This window comes from Panthera leo, chromosome E1, assembly GCF_018350215.1.
Source record: "Panthera leo isolate Ple1 chromosome E1, P.leo_Ple1_pat1.1, whole genome shotgun sequence".
Lineage (NCBI taxonomy): Eukaryota > Metazoa > Chordata > Mammalia > Carnivora > Felidae > Panthera > Panthera leo.
In genome coordinates this window covers 3,938,708-3,954,214 of record NC_056692.1, presented here as the reverse complement: position 1 = coordinate 3,954,214, position 15,507 = coordinate 3,938,708, and the positions used below count along the sequence as shown (strand labels likewise).

General features: G+C 43.5%; 1 protein-coding gene across 1 annotated transcript in view; it reads left to right on the top strand.

The window, feature by feature from the left end:
• STX8 (syntaxin 8) overlaps positions 1 to 15,507 on the top strand; it is a 252,235-nt gene that overhangs the window by 352 nt on the left and 236,376 nt on the right. Inside the window, exons 2-3 of the mRNA XM_042916483.1 lie at positions 5,642 to 5,741; positions 13,680 to 13,774. Of these exons, the coding sequence (XP_042772417.1) occupies positions 5,642 to 5,741; positions 13,680 to 13,774 (195 nt within the window). The remainder of the gene's footprint in view (positions 1 to 5,641; positions 5,742 to 13,679; positions 13,775 to 15,507) is intronic.

Genomic DNA, 15,507 nt, shown 5'->3' with positions numbered 1-15,507 from the left:
TTCAGCCCTTCTCGGCTGCATCTGGGGAGATTTCCCGCCCGTCCTGGCTGTGGAGGTGGCTGGTGCTGGCTTCCCTGGACTCTCGGGAAAGTGAAGTCCAAGTAACCTTTTCGTGCAATGCCGGTCCATCTGGTGACCCCCACCCCCGGCCCCTTACTTCACAGGCGGAGAAGCCGAGGTTCAGAATGCATGGTCACCCGCCAGTTAACCAGCTGGCTCTAGGACTTAGATCTTGTGGGCCCTTCAAAAAAACTTACCGGAATCAGGGAGGGAAATTACGCATTTGTTTATAGGGCATTTAACCCTTACCTGAGTCAGCGTCACGAAGGCTGTTTTCCTCTGCTGCAACTTCTGCAGCAGAACAATAGCTGGTAAGGGTCATTCCCTCCACAATTAAGTCCCAAGGACTGAACGATGACAGACACAAGTACTGACCCCAAGGAACATATTGCTATGGCATATCGGACTTGACTTTTTTTGTTTCATAATGAAAAGCGTGTTATATAGCTCTGTAAAGTTCTTGTTGGACTTTATGTTTTAGGTTAATATTTCTGGTAGAATTTATAATTGTTGAAGTTGTAGGCAGGATGGCTACCGGGAGAATGGTGTGCAAGATCAAAGTTAGCACGCTCTGGGATCTGGGTGACCTGGCCAATGGCTTACTTGATTGAACGCTAATTTTTTCCCCACCAAATTTTAACAATTGTATACACCCTGATAGAAAATTTAGGAAGTACTGAATATTTGCAGAGGGGAGAAACATCTTCAACTTTGTCATTTGGAATGATAGCCACTATTGATTTTTAAAATGAATACATTAGTTTATATAATATGCGTGTGTATGTACATATAATGATACATATACAAGCATCCGTGGCTTTTTGAAACTTCACCTTATGCCACTTTGCTTTTAGGAAAGACCTACCTTAGTTCCTGTTTTCTCTAACCAAAAGAAATCTGAAGGGGGTTTTTGCTTTTATGAAAAAAATGCGGAAAGCGAAAATGGCATTCAGCGTTTATTTTGCAGCAAGCTGTCTTAGGGGCATTGTGCACCCCAACCAGCAGAGTGACCCCCCCAAGCTCCTTCCCTGGGAGCTATACTCAGCATGACAGCATCAGACTGTGATAGCTTTGAGCTGTGTCTGTGAAAACCTGTGCGCTTTTTTGGGTTTATTTTGTGCACCTGTTAGCAAGATGTGCCTTAAGGTATCAGAAAAAACCAAGAGCGGTCATTTTGGGGGGTCTGAGAAAGCTCAAAAATTTTTCTGTATGAATTAGTGGTCATTGCCCTTTTGCTTTATACCCCATTTTGCCTTATGAAAGGTTTCATTGGAAGACTACTTTTGGATAGTGAGGGAAACCTGCATGTTTTACAAAGCAGGGAACGTTTCCCTGTGTCATTAAGTATTTACTAAAAACAGGATTTTTTTAATGGTACATAATAGTGCATCATATGAATAACCGTAATTATTTCCCTCTTTTGTACCTCTTTGTAATATTAGAGTTTGTTTTGTTTAACTGTTGCAGAGACAGCCCCTTTGTTCCATCTCTTACTTCCTCGGCTCACTTCCTGGAAGTGAACTGTTGGGTTCAAGGATATGAACACTTTTAAGGCCCTTGATAACGTTTTGCTAAGTTGCCCTCCACTTCCTGGAAGCTGACCCCCTCACTTTACACGTAAGGTAGGAAATAGAGCTCAGAGGTGATAATCCATTTAGATTGGTGGAAGCTGTCCTTGGACCCCAAGCCCCTTCCCCAGTTCATGCTGAAAACACATTTATGATTTTTCCCGTTGCTCTCAGGTAGTTTGAATCCGTGGCTTTCTCATTTGTCCGTTGACTATGAAACAGGTGGAAACTCTGCTGTGCTGGTAGCTTAGCTCCGTTGCAAAGTGGGTTGCTGGTCAGGAGGGTAGGAGGGAGTATGGAACGGGACTTTGAAAACCTTATAAAAACAGACTTGGCTACATACAGCCTTCTGTTCGTGCTGTTGACAATCGTACATCAATGATGCTTTACTCCTGAATGGTATTCGGCTGGTCAGTCATGGCATAGAGCCGTGACTGCTTTACCGGCGTATCAAAGCAAGCAGTAGGCTCGCTTTTTAATAGAAGGATGACTGTCTCTGAACAGGTTCTTTGCTAAAGCTAATTAGCTTTCCTGCCGGGGCAACATGTGTGTTGGCGATGCACCCTTCCTGGAAGAGTTAGAGTTAAACAGACCTTAACGGTTTTGTATTCTGGTTGGTCTTTTCTTTTTTCTTTTTGGTCTATTCTCAAAAATGTTGTGGAAGGTAAAAGAATATACAGAAAGGGATAGTCTAACGACCCCCTTTTTACTCCTCACCCAGGTCCTATAATTACCAGCCTTCTGCCATGCTGGTATCATTCCTGCCTTCCACATCTTTTTTCCCCAGGTTTTTGGTTTTTTTTAAGTAAATCTTACGTGTGTATGAATTTAACTGTGCATTCAGTGTTTTTGTGGTAGAACAGGGGACTTCCTGCGTGTTCCCCTTTTCAGGTCTTCGGTCTCTGCTGTGGCATCACCATCCTCTGTGTCCCTTGGGCCTGAAAACTCCAGTCATCCACTTTTTCTTGCCCTCCTCCTATCTGATTATTGAATATTTGGTTTTTCTTTCAAATGCCTCTGGCATCTCTTTAAAACATTTTTTTTTTTTTTTTTTGGTAACGTTTATTTAACTTTTTGAGAGAGACAGAGAGAGAGAGTGAGTGTGAGTGGGGAAGGGGCAGAGAGAGAGAGAGAGAGACAGACAGACAGACAGACAGGATCCGAAGCAGGCTCCAGGCTCCCAGCTGTCAGCACAGAGCCTGACGCGGGGCTCGTACTCACCAACTGCGAAATCATGACCTGAGCCGAAGTCGGACGCTTAACCGACAGAGCCCCCCCTGGCGCCCCTGGCAGCTCTTTCATGCTGTCTGTTTCTGCCTTGGCCCCATGCTTTTAGTTGTGGGCCTTGCAGACAGGAGATACTGGTGACCAGTTATGGAATGGGAGTCTTCTGGGCTCCTGCCACTCCTCTCTCGTTCCCAGCCATTTATGTAAATGAGTGCAGGTTAATTTTCCTAAAGTAGTACTTTATTTATTTATTTAAATGTTTATTATTTTGAGAGAGAGAAAGAGAGAGTGTGTGTGCACAAGTGGGGTAGGGGCAGAGAGAGAGGGAGAGCCAAGAATCCCAGCAGGTTCTGTGCCATTAGTGCAGAGCTCGACATGGGGCTGGACTCATGAACCACGACATCGTGGCCTGAGCTGAAATCAAGAGTCAGAGGCCCTGCTGACTAAGCCACCCAGGTGCCCCTCAACTACTACGTTAGGTACTCGTGTGTTTGATACTGTGATGAGGCTGCCCGTGACCTCTGTGCTTGTGGTTCTCAAACTTTGCTCCAGGTAGGAACACCAGGGGGAGTTTTGACAACTCCTCGTGTTCAGGTCAAACCCCATTGCCAGGGCGCCTGAGTGGCTCAGTCGGTTAAGCGTCCAACTTCGGCTCAGATCACCATCTCGCGGTTTGTGAGTTCGAGCCCCGCGTCGGCCTCTATGCTGACGGCTTGGAGCCTGGAGCTTGCTTTAGATTCTGTGTCCCCCTCTCTCTCTGTCCCTCCTCTGCTCACAATATGTCTCTCTCTGTCTCAAAAATAAACATTAAAAAAAAAATAAAACCATTCCCGCTTAAGCAGGATGCTTGGGTTTGGGAGCCAGGAATCGGTTGTGTTGTTGTTTCAAGATTCCCTGGTGATCCCAGCATGTAGCAGAGTTTCAGAACTAGCACTCTCCAAGGCTAATGTGGGAACGTAAAGATTGGGAGCAAAACATCTGGGATTTTGGCCTTCTGCATTTCCTAGAACCTCTTCAGGGGCTCACTCGGTGTGCCAGAGTATCCCCTACAGCTCCAACGTCCTCTTTTTTCAAAAGCCTCCCCTGATAATTCTGGTGTTCAAGGCTCCACAGAAACTAGCTCCCACGCATCTGTCCCCTTTTATACCTTACCCTCTTACCCAGGGCTGCTCAGCCGAATGTGCCCCTCCCTCCTGCTTCAACCTCGCTGTTCAGCCCAGGGTGTCACCTCGTGGCCCAGCCCTGTCCAGTCCGAGTGCCTCGGCCGACACTACTTTCTCTCCCTCCCAAACTCCAGGAGTACTTACCATTTAGGCTCCGTGGTTGTTAGGCAGTGTATCATACCTTATTATCTATTTCCATAGGTCTGGTCTGGGACCACAGAGCCAGACCTGTCTGTGCTCCTCTTTTCAGAGGTGAAAGTATGGAGGGGAAAAGGAGAAATGTGGTAAAGCTGGGAATCAGGACCCTGTTTTCCTTATCAGCTCCCCTCCTATTTTCTTAACTACGTGTTGTGTTACTTGCTCTTTTCTTGGACGCATGAACATACACACACTTTCACACGCATACACACGTGATGCTCCTTCAGCGTAGAGTGGGGCATTGTCAAAGATCCTACCTCATGAGATTAGAAGTAGGACCTGGCCCAGATCAGGTACTCAGTTTGTTACCCATCGCCGTAATTACTCTAGTAAGATTGCTAAGGGAAGTGACGGGAGATTGTTTTTTGTTGGTTTTTTTTTGCCGTTATCGAAAAACACATTTGCCGAGTTCCCTCAGTGGATGAGTAATGTGTGGGAGTTCAAAGATTTTTAAGAAACGGATCATTTACTTTTTCAAGCAGAAATGGGGACATGGGGGCAAACAGCAGTTTTCCCTAGTTTGTACTAGGACAGCCCTAGTCCCTCCTCTGCAGAGCAGGGCCACCTGGTAGGAGAGATACAAGGTGTACTTAGCTGTTCTCTGCAAAACAAATAGGAAGCGAAAAGGCTGTCCCAGAAGGAAAAAATAAGGGACCCCGGGGAATTTATTGTGGATTTTTCAAAGCCTCCCGACACTCTGAATAACAAATAGAAGCTCGGCAAATGTTTCCAGAGAGTTCTTGCGAGCTTAGATGTCCGGAGGGGGTGTCCTGCGTCCCCAGCGCATTTTGTTGGAGGATAAACAGTACCTGCTGTTCCTGTTTTGTGAAGCTCTTCCCCAGATACCTGCCTGGCTGGCTTCCTCACCTTGCCCGTCGCTCTGTGTTCTTTTATCCTGCTTTCTTTTTCTTGTTAGCGCCTACCAGCCCTGGACATGCTGGGTCTTTATTTATTTTATGCTCCTTGAGCAGGGACTTTGTCCATTCGGTTCGCTGCCCTGCTCTCCAGTGCCTGGAACCCGTGCTCAGCCCAGAGGAGCCCTTGCATAAATGTTTGCCGGATGTTCTGTGAGTGGATGAATTCGAACAAGTGGATGGGGACGTAGTTTGCAGTGGGCGGGACCACTTGGCCAAGTGGATCTACTGCCTGTTTGTGCTGATTTTCTCACTTGTAAGATGGCGATGGGAGCGGTACCCGTCTCCTGGCGTTTTCGTGCGGATGAAGCGAATTGTTACAAACGGAGCATTCAGAACAGAGCCCGGCTCACACAGTATTTCCTATGACAGCAACACGTGTCGCTGTATTTACTATTCTCATCCTCCCCGTTTGACTTGGTGGCTAGAAGTAACAAGTGGCGCGCAAGTCATGCAGAAAGTTGCTTTCAAAGAGCCTGAAGCATGCTTCTCCTTTATGCCTTCGATGCAGGTTCTCCACGTACGATGCCACCTGCCAAATCGCGCAAGACATCGCCGAGAAAATCCAACAGCAAAATCAGCATGGAAGAAGTGGTGAAAATACAATCAGGGTGAGAGCAGGAGAGAATTAGGACCCGGAACGGTTTGTCTGAGCTCTGAGCTCTGCAAACCCTCCTACTGCTGAGACTGTGTGTGTGTGTGTGTGTGTGTGTGTGTGTGTGTGGCTTCGAAGCTTATGGGCGTTGCATTGACCTTACAGTCAATCAGTGAATCGTTATAACTGAGACGAAACGAAGCATGACACCCGTTTAATTTCTCCTGTTTAACCGTAAAAGTGTCTAACAATTTCCTAGTCCAGCTCAGGCCCCAGATAGTAAATCTTTCGGGCTTTGCAGGACAAGAGGCTATGCCTTCACCTCTCTGAGAATCTGTTCTTGCCAAATGGCCTTTTTGACATTTTACATTTATTCTGTGTAATACATGTAATAATTTGCATTTTATATAGCTTGCAGGCTGTATAAAAACAGTGGTAGGATTTGGCTGGGGAACTGTGTTTTCCAGACCCTCATGGATTCACTCTAGCTCCTTCGATTCAGATCCCAACACCGCGGGTTTCTCTCTAACCTTTCCCCTTCCAAGTTGGTATTTTTCTTTTCCGGCAATCAGAACAGGGAGATCTTTTTGCTCATGGGGTCTGTCTTAGGGGTTGCAGAACACAGTGTCAGACACTGTACCACCACGGGCACCACCACAGACACTTAAGTCTGAGTTTGTCTTTCCTTTTTTTTTTTTTTTTTAACGTTTTTATTTATTTTTGAGAGAGAGAGAGAGAGACAGAGACAGAGCACGAGCCGGGGAGGGGCAGAGAGAGAGGGAGACCCAGAATCCGAAGCAGTCTCCATCCAGGCTCTGAGCTGTCCGCGTAGAGCCCGATGCGGGGCTCGAACCCATGAGTGTGAGATCATGACCTGAGCCACAGTCGGATGCTCAACCGACTGAGCCACCCAGATGCCCCAAGATTTCATACTTTTTTATGGCTGAGTAATATTCCATTGTGTATGTCCACTGCATCTACTTTCTCTATTTAGCTATCAATGGGCATGTGGACTCTTTCCATAATTTGATTATCATAGATAAAGCTGCAGTAAACATAGGGGCTCACATATCCCTTTGAATTAGTGTGTTTATATTGGGTTAAATACCCAGTAGTGCAATTACTGGATCGTACGGTGGTCCTATTTTCACCTTTTGAGGAAGCTCCATACTGTTTCCACAGTGGCTACACCAGTTTGCATTCCCACCAACAGTGCACGAGGGTTCCTTTTCCTCCACGTCCTCGCCAACACCTGTTGTTTCTTGTGTTGTTGATTTTAGCCATTCTGACAGGTGTGAGGCGATATCTCATTGTGGCTTTGATTTGTAGTTCCCTGAGGAGGAGTGACGATGAACATCTTTTCATGTGTATGTTGGCCATCTGGATGTCTTCTTTGGAAAAGTGTCTATTCGTGTCTTCTGCCCGTTTAAAAAAAATTTTTTTTTAATGTTTTATTTATTTTTGAGACAGAGACAGAGTATGAACGGGGGAGGGTCAGAGAGAGAGGGAGACACAGAATCTGAAGCAGGCTGCAGGCTCTGAGCTGTCAGCACACAGCCCGACGCAGGGCTCGAACTCACGGACTGTGAGATCATGACCTGAGCCGAAGTCGGACGCTTAACCAACAGAGCCACCCAGGCGCCCCTCTTCTGCCCATTTTTAAATTGGATTACAGTAAAACCTTGGTTTGCGAGCATAATTCGTTATGGAAACAAGCTTGTCATCCAAAGCACTTGTATATCAAAGCAAATTTCCGCATAAGAAATAGTGGAAACTCAGATGATTCATTCTACAAAATATAAAGAAAAATAAACAACATGCACTTTTAAAAACCTTCGTGGCTGGTGTGAGGGAGACGAGAGAGAGGAGGGTTACTGCGTAGGACGACTTTCACTATCACTAACGGAAGTTGACCACAGTACGGTATTAATAAAGTCTTGTCTTATACTGTATTTAGTGTAACTGGCAATGAGGCGGCAGAGGAAAGGGTCTCTATCTGCAGGCAGCCTGACCTAGAATGGAGCACAGCATTCCTAGGCTCGCTCTTGGATGGAAAAGCAAAGGACTGTCCAGAGATGCTTGGAAGTGACAAAAAATACACTAATGCCTGTTGTGGGCACCTTCCAACATTCCGAAAAATCACTGATTTCTGCCAAACACTCCAGCCTGAGACCGAGCATCTGAGTGTGGGAGCCGATGACCCACAATCCCGCGGCGAGAGAGAACCATTGGCTCAGTTGTGATCACGCGACATTCAGCATCACATCCTACTCGTATTGTGAGACGTTGCTCGTTTATCAAGTTAAATTTCATTAGAAATGTCTGCTCGTCTTGCAGATCACTTGTAGAACGAGTTACTCGCAATCCAAGGTTTTACTGTATTTGGTTTTTGGGTGTTGAGTTGTATCAGTTCTTTATAGAACTTTATAGAACTTTATAGAACTGATTTTGGATACTGACTCTTTATCGGATATGTCCTTTGCAAGTATCTTCTCCCATTCAGTAGGTTGCCTTTGAGGTTTCTTGATTGTTTACTTTGCTCTGCAGAAGCTTTTTATTTTGATGTAGTCCCAATAGTTTATTTTTGCTTTTGTTTCCCTTGCCTCGGGAGACATGGCTAGAAAAAGGTTGCTATGGCCTGTGTTCTCTTCTAGGATTTTTCTGGTTTCAGGTCTCACATTTCGGTCTTTCATCCATTTCGAGTTTGTTTTTGTGTTTGGTGTAAGAAAATGGTCCAGTTTCATTCTTTTGCATGTTGCCATTCGGTTTTCCCAACACTGCTTGTTGAAGAGACTGTCTTTTTCCCATTGGATATTCTTTCCTGCTTTGTAGAAGATAAAGTGACCATATAATTGTGGGTCTATTATATTAATTTTTAGTACTTCTACATGTAATCATTTTCATTAATTTCTGGCTTCCTCTTCCTCTGTTACTTTTTGCAGAAATAAGCATGTGTGTGTGTTCTCATTTCTCTTTCTTTTCCATAAGATACTCCTTTGTGTCTTGCTCTGTTTATTTACTACCGTGTTGTAGTAATCTCTCCATATTAATTCTTCAAGATCTTCGCTGTTCTTTAGGACTACGTAGTTGTGCTACTGCATGGATACGCCATAGTCCACTTAACCTGCCTAAGGATGGGAGTTTAGATAATTTCTCCTGTTTTGCCGTTATGAATAATGCCACAATAAGTAGCTTTATGTTCTTCCTCCCCTTGGTATTTGTGGAGGTGTCTTTTCAGGGTGAATTCTCAGAACCTGGGTGGTTGTGATTTTTTTCACCTGCCACCAAATTCCTGTCCACAGGGGTGTGCTTACTCACCCTCTGACCAGCAGTGCACGAGTTTCTGTTTCTTCACAGGCTGGCCAACAAGAGGGTGTCATCTGATAAGTGCGATATGGTATTTCAGTGTCGTTTCAAATGTGCATCTTTCATGTGTGAATCGAGTGAAGTGTGTTTGCACATGTTTAAGCATCATTTACATTTTTCTGAGAAGTTCTTCTTTTGTTAAAAAAAACCCTTTTTTTAAAATTGGATTGTTGGTCTTTTTAGTCTTTAAGAGTTTCTTATCTAGTATGGAGATTAGTTCTTGGTGACATATTATACTTTATTTTCTTTATTATTTGTTGTTTGGCTTTGCTTAGGATATCATCTGCCATGTGAAAGCATTATTTAAAAAAAAATTTTTTTTAACGTTTATTTATTTTTGAGACAGAGACAGAGCATGAACAGGGGAGGGGCAGAGAGAGAGGGAGACACAGAATCTGAAACAGGCTCCAGGCTCTGAGCCGTCAGCACAGAGCCCGACGCGGGGCTCAAACTCACGGACCGGGAGATCATGACCTGAGCCAAAGTCGGACACTTAACTGACCAAGCCACCCAGGCGCCCCGAAAGCATTATTTTTTAAACAGAGTTGGCTAGCGATCTTTAATTGCTTCTGTATTTTCACTCATACCTTTTGCTATTTCTGGGATGTAAGGGAATTCATTTCTGTTTTCTTCTAATAAATGTATGGTTTCGCTTTTTTACATTTAGACCTCTGATTCATTTAACTGGTATAATCTTCTTGGGTACTTAATTTCTAATTATAAATGAGTTTTCAGTGTGGCCAAATTATTGCCCATGGTAGAAAAGTTTCCCAATGTAGACTTTCTGGATTTAGGTTGTATAAAATTTTAAGCCTCTTCAACATACAATTCTGTCCCAATTCCAATTATCTTTTAAAAATCTTACTCATTCTGTTAGGTGTAAGTATATAATAGTTTAATATGCTTTTTTTGTTATTTATGCCATTGAACCTGTTTTCATATATTTATTGGATACTTATATTTCTTCCTTTGTGAATTGCCAGTATATGTCCTTAACCTAACTTATTATTTCTTTTGTTTTTAATTTATTTATTATTTTGAAAGAGAGAGCAAATGTGAGCAGGGGAGGGGCAGAGAGAGGAAGAAAATCCTAAGTAGGCTCCATGCTATCAGAGCAGAACCCATCATGGGGCTCAATCCCACAAACCGTGAGATCATGACCTGCGTCGGAGTCAAGAGTCAACTGCTCAACTGACGAACCACTCAAGTGCCCCTGAGAAAGGTCTTTCATACCCAGAGATGATCTAAATATTTCATCTAATCTTCCAAATTTTCTTTAATCTTTCCTTCTGTTTTTATTTTATTTTATTTTTTTAATGTTTATTTTATTTTTGAGAGAGACAGACAGAATGTGAGTGGGTTAGGGGCAGAGAGAGAGGGAGACACAGAATCCAAAGCAGGCTCCAGGCTCCGAGCTGTCAGCACAGAGCCCCATGCGGGGCTCAAACTCACGGGCTGTGAGATCATGACCTGAGCCAAAGTCGGATGCTCAACCAACTGAGCCACCCAGGTGCCCCTGTTTTTATTTTATTTTTAAACATGTATCTTTAAAATATTTGAAGTTTATTTTGGTACGTTGTAGGCATCAAATTTTATTTTTTCCCATAAAAAAAAATTATTCTTTACCTCATCCCCCCCAACATATGAAATATCCACAGGGCGCCTGGGTGACTCAGTGGGTTGAGCATCCAGCTTTGGCTCAGGTCATGATCTCACGGTTCGTGAGTTCGAGCCCTGCATTGGGCTCTGTGCTGACAGCTCAGAGCCCAGAGCCTGCTTCGGATTCTGTGTCTTCCTCTCTCTCTCTGCCTCTCCCCCACTTGCTGTCTGTCTCTTTCTCAAAAATAAACATAAAAAAAAGAGGGGCGCCTGGGTGGCTCAGTCGGTTGAGTGTCCGACTTCAGCTCAGGTCACGATCTCACGGTCTGTGAGTTCGAGTCCCGCGTCGGGCTCTGGGCTGATGGCTCAGAGCCTGGAGCCTGCTTCTGATTCTGTGTCTCCCTCTCTCTCTCTGCCCCTCCCCCATTCATGCTCTGTCTCTCTCTGTCTCAAAAATCAATAAATGTTAAAAAAAAATAAAAAAAAAATATGAAATAATCCTGTATTTCATTCACTGAATTTATTTTTGCACAGCCATACTGTGCCTGGACCTCGTGTTCTGTCACACTAGTGAAGCTTTCACTAACTGCCAGCATCATATTCTTGTAGTTTTTATGAAGATTTAATATCTCATTGTTTAAGTGCCCCTCTATCACACATATTCCTTGTCTTTTAAATTTCTCTTTATCTATGTTTCAAAATAATTTCGCATGGCTTCATTACAATTCATTTGTCCTGTGCCTCTGTTACCAACTCTTTTCTAGTAAGAGAACTCCACTTGGGACTTTGAATAGATGTGTAGTTTATTCATAGATTAATTGGGGAATGCTTACATTTTTACAATATTGAGTGTTTCCTTTTATTCATTCCTCCATCAGTATTTACTACATAGTCGCAATGTGCCAGGCAGGTGCTAGATGCTTTTTAGGTTTTGTTCGTGTTGTTAATGATGTTTAAAAATAATGATGAAAAGAAATGCTCCCTACCTAGTACTTAAATTTAGAAATGCCCTGGATTTTTTTTTTTTTTTTCATTTTAAGATTGATTACCAGACTGACTTCTTCTCTGGTTTCTAGTAATTTGTCAGTGGATTCACTTAACTTTCCCAAATAGACTTATCCATTTATATATCATGATGATTTCATCTCCTTCTTTCCAGCCCTTGTGTATTTCTTTAACTTGTCTTATTGTGTTGGTTACAACTTCTAGACCAATGTTGGAAAATATTACGGTTAAGGTAGTAATGTTCCATTCTTAGTTTTCTTTCTTTTTGTTTTGTTTTTAATTAATTTCCCCTGTGCTGTATCAATCATACATTTGTTCTGTTTGTAACCATTAACACTGTCGGATTTAGTATTAGATTTTCTAACATCAAACTGTTCTTAAATTACTAGGATAAATTCTACTTGGTGATGGTATGTTGTCATTTTAATGTAATTCTGAATTTGCTTTGCTAATATTTTTAAAGACTTTTGCATTTTATAATCCTTACAGGAGACTAGCATGTAGTTGCTTTTTTCTTTTTGTCTCTCCCCCGTCCCCTCTCCACCCCCTCCCCCCACTCCCCAGTATCTCTGTCAGTGATTGTTATCAGGGTTGTGTTAGCTTAAAATATGAGTTAGGCTCTCCATCTTTTTCTGTGCTTTGGAAGGTTTCTTGCAGATTATGATGATGGAAAACTTTTCCTGGTTTTAAAAGTAACCATTTTTCTTATAAAATATTTAAAAAATCCACTACTTAGAGATAATCGCCCTTGGCATTTTGAAGTATTTAGTTCTTAGATTGATTTTTTTTCTCTGTGGATGACATTTCATTTTAGGACTTGATTTTTTTCTCTTTTAATAAATTATGCTGGCTATCTTTCTATGTCGACAAATCGAGGTTTCCGTCATACTTTTTAATGGCCACATACTCTTTGATCTCTTGAATGCTTTTGAGCTTTAATTTCGTAGTCTGCTCTTCGGTTTGGGGCGTGTGTGTGTGTTTGTGTGTGTGTGTGTGTGTGTGTGTATTGTGCTATGTTTGTTTGTTTTACTCTTCTTGAACGAGGGGCGATCTCCTCTCCGTGGTATTTCCTCATAAACACTGTGGGTGGTTTCTCCGTGGTTCCCAGAGGTATTAGAATAGTTAAGGTTAGACTTTTCTTGGCTGCTGATACCTTTGAGGGTTGCTTGATGTGTGTGAGCCCTCAGCCAGCCTCTACTGTTCTGCCGTTTTTCCCTTAGTGTGTGTGACCCTGCTAATCCTAGGGAGGGAGTCCTGCCTTCCCCTGAAGTTATGTAATTGCTACTTCGAACAAGGTAGCAGATGAAATCTGCATTAGTCTGTCTTTTCACACCTATCTCTGATTTCCCGCGTGGCTGGCTGTATTTAATTTACATGGGCAGTTTCAGTTTTCATATTTTCTCAGTTCCCCAGAGGTTCTCTCCCTACCTTCCTCCATCCTTTTACATAGCACTCAAGAGTCACAAACAGCAGTTTCCTCTGGGTTTGTAGAACGACTAAGAAAATCTGTACACTCCTGGAAAAAGAGTCACGGGGAGTGAGCATCGTTATAAGAACACACTGCTACAAAACTTTTAAATGGGTTTTAAGTAAACCAGTGTGTTCAGAGCAGACTGGCGGGATTGCAGTGAGACTTGACGTCTTGTCATTTGAAGCGAGGTTGAAGACACTTGGGTTTTTCACTGGCGAATGGGGTAGATGCTCAGGGGACAGGATTCAGACTGTGAGGGCCAGGGGTTGGTTTCCCGTCACTGTCTACTCAGGTATGGGCTGGCTGTCCACTTGGTCACCTTATACAGCGGATGCAAGCATCAGGTGGGCGGCTGGACCAAAATTTGGATACCTTAGAACGCTGAAGGTGTCCTTGGGAAGTTAAGCATCTGCCAGCTGGTCCTTGAAGGAATCATAATGTGTTTACGTGATGTTTTTAGTAACTCCCCCACCTCTGGACTAGCATACTTAGGATGTGTTCTTTTCTTTCCAGCTGACCGTGACAATCAGAGCTTTGTTGCAGAGTCTGAAGGAAAAGATCGCCCTTTTGAAGGACTTATTGCTAAGAGCTGTGTCAACACATCAGATGTATCCATGTAAACATTTCCACCTCTTCTCTAGAGTGGGAGGAAAAAGCAGTCTTATTTGGAGAAAGGAAGGAATCCGGGCCACCCAGATTTTTTTCCATAGCTCGAGGAAGACCTGGTTTCCCAAATATTGCCTATAATCTCGATTTCTATTTTAAGTGTCTGTTGCCCTGCTCTACCATGAAAATGCTGGCGAGGCGAGCATATACTGATGGAATTAAGTACTGTGGCCGCTCTTGGGTGTGACCTTGACAGTGTAGAGAGCTAGTGCTCTCGTCGGTGCTGTCCTTGCCTAGAGCCCTGCGCTGCCACTCCCCCCGAAGATGGTGAGCCACTGCTCCCACAGGAGGCCTTCCGTGATCATCCCGGGCTGGGATCATGCTGGACTTTCCAGAGCTCTGAGTGATCCATTTTCTTTTCTGAGAGGCCAATGCCAATAGCCACCATAGACCTTTGGGGTTCTTTCTTTCTTTCTCTCTCTCTTTCTTTCTTTCTTTCTTTCTTTCTTTCTTTCTTTCTTTCTTTCTTTTCTGTTTATGTAGGTTACTGAGATGTGACTCCTTTGCTTTAACGTTCTTTGGAAAGCACAGATCCCGCCCCTGGTTTTGGGAGGTTTGGGAGTGTGGGCGGGGAACAGAGCATTTACTTGAAGCAACTTGGGCCATCACTCCCACCGACCCTGCCAAGTATTGAAGCTTTTTTTTTTTTGTTAGAAGTTCATCATTTGATCAATTTAAAATCCATGTGACCCATTCCCTAAACCAGTCCTTTATTTTTTATTTATTTTTTAAGCCTTTTTAAAAAATGTTTATTTATTTATATATTTTGAGAGAGAGACAGAGTGTGAGCAAGAGGGGGGAGGAGCAAAGAGAGGGAGACACAGAATCCGAAGCAGCTCCAGGCTCTGAGCTGTCAGCACAGAGCCTGACGCAGGGCTTGAACTCACAGACCGGGAGATCACGACCTGAGCCGAAGTCGACGCTCAACCGACTGAGCCACCCAGGTGCCCCTAGAATTTTTTTCAAATCTTTTTTTAACTTTTATTTATTTTTGAGAGAGATAGAGCATGAGCGGGGAAGGGGACAGAGAGAGAGGGAGACACAGAATCCAAAGCAGGCTCCAGGCTCTGAGCTGTCAGCACAGAGCCCGACGCGGGGCTCGAACTCATGAACCACAAGATTGTGACCTGAGCTGAAGTCAGATGCTTAACCAACTGAGCCACCCAGGCACCCCTAAACCAGTCCTTTAAACCTGAGTTTTTTGGGCTTGAAAACTAGTCTCAAACTGGTCTTCTCTCATCATTTCTTCAATTGTCAGCTCATACAAAAAAGCCAGATGTTGGTAGCTCAAGAAATGGTGATTATTGCCTGATTTTAAATGGGAGAAGGTAGGAATATTGCTTTTCAGACAAAATTATAGAAAATGTTTTAACAATTATTTTCTCGAAGGGCAACCCCCTTTATGCTACCAGGGAGGTTCATTTAGATTAATCTCGTGATTTTCCAAATATTCAATTATTAACACGCTAAGGTTACAAGTAGAAGTTTAATTTCAATAAACAACAGGGGCCTTTTTTTTTTTAATTTTTTTTTTTTTTAACGTTTATTCATTTTTGAGACAGAGAGAGACACAGCATGAATGAGGGAAGGTCAGAGAGAGAGGGAGACACAGAATCTGAAACAGGCTCCAGGCTCTGAGCTGTCAGCACAGAGCCCGACGCGGGGCTCGAACTCA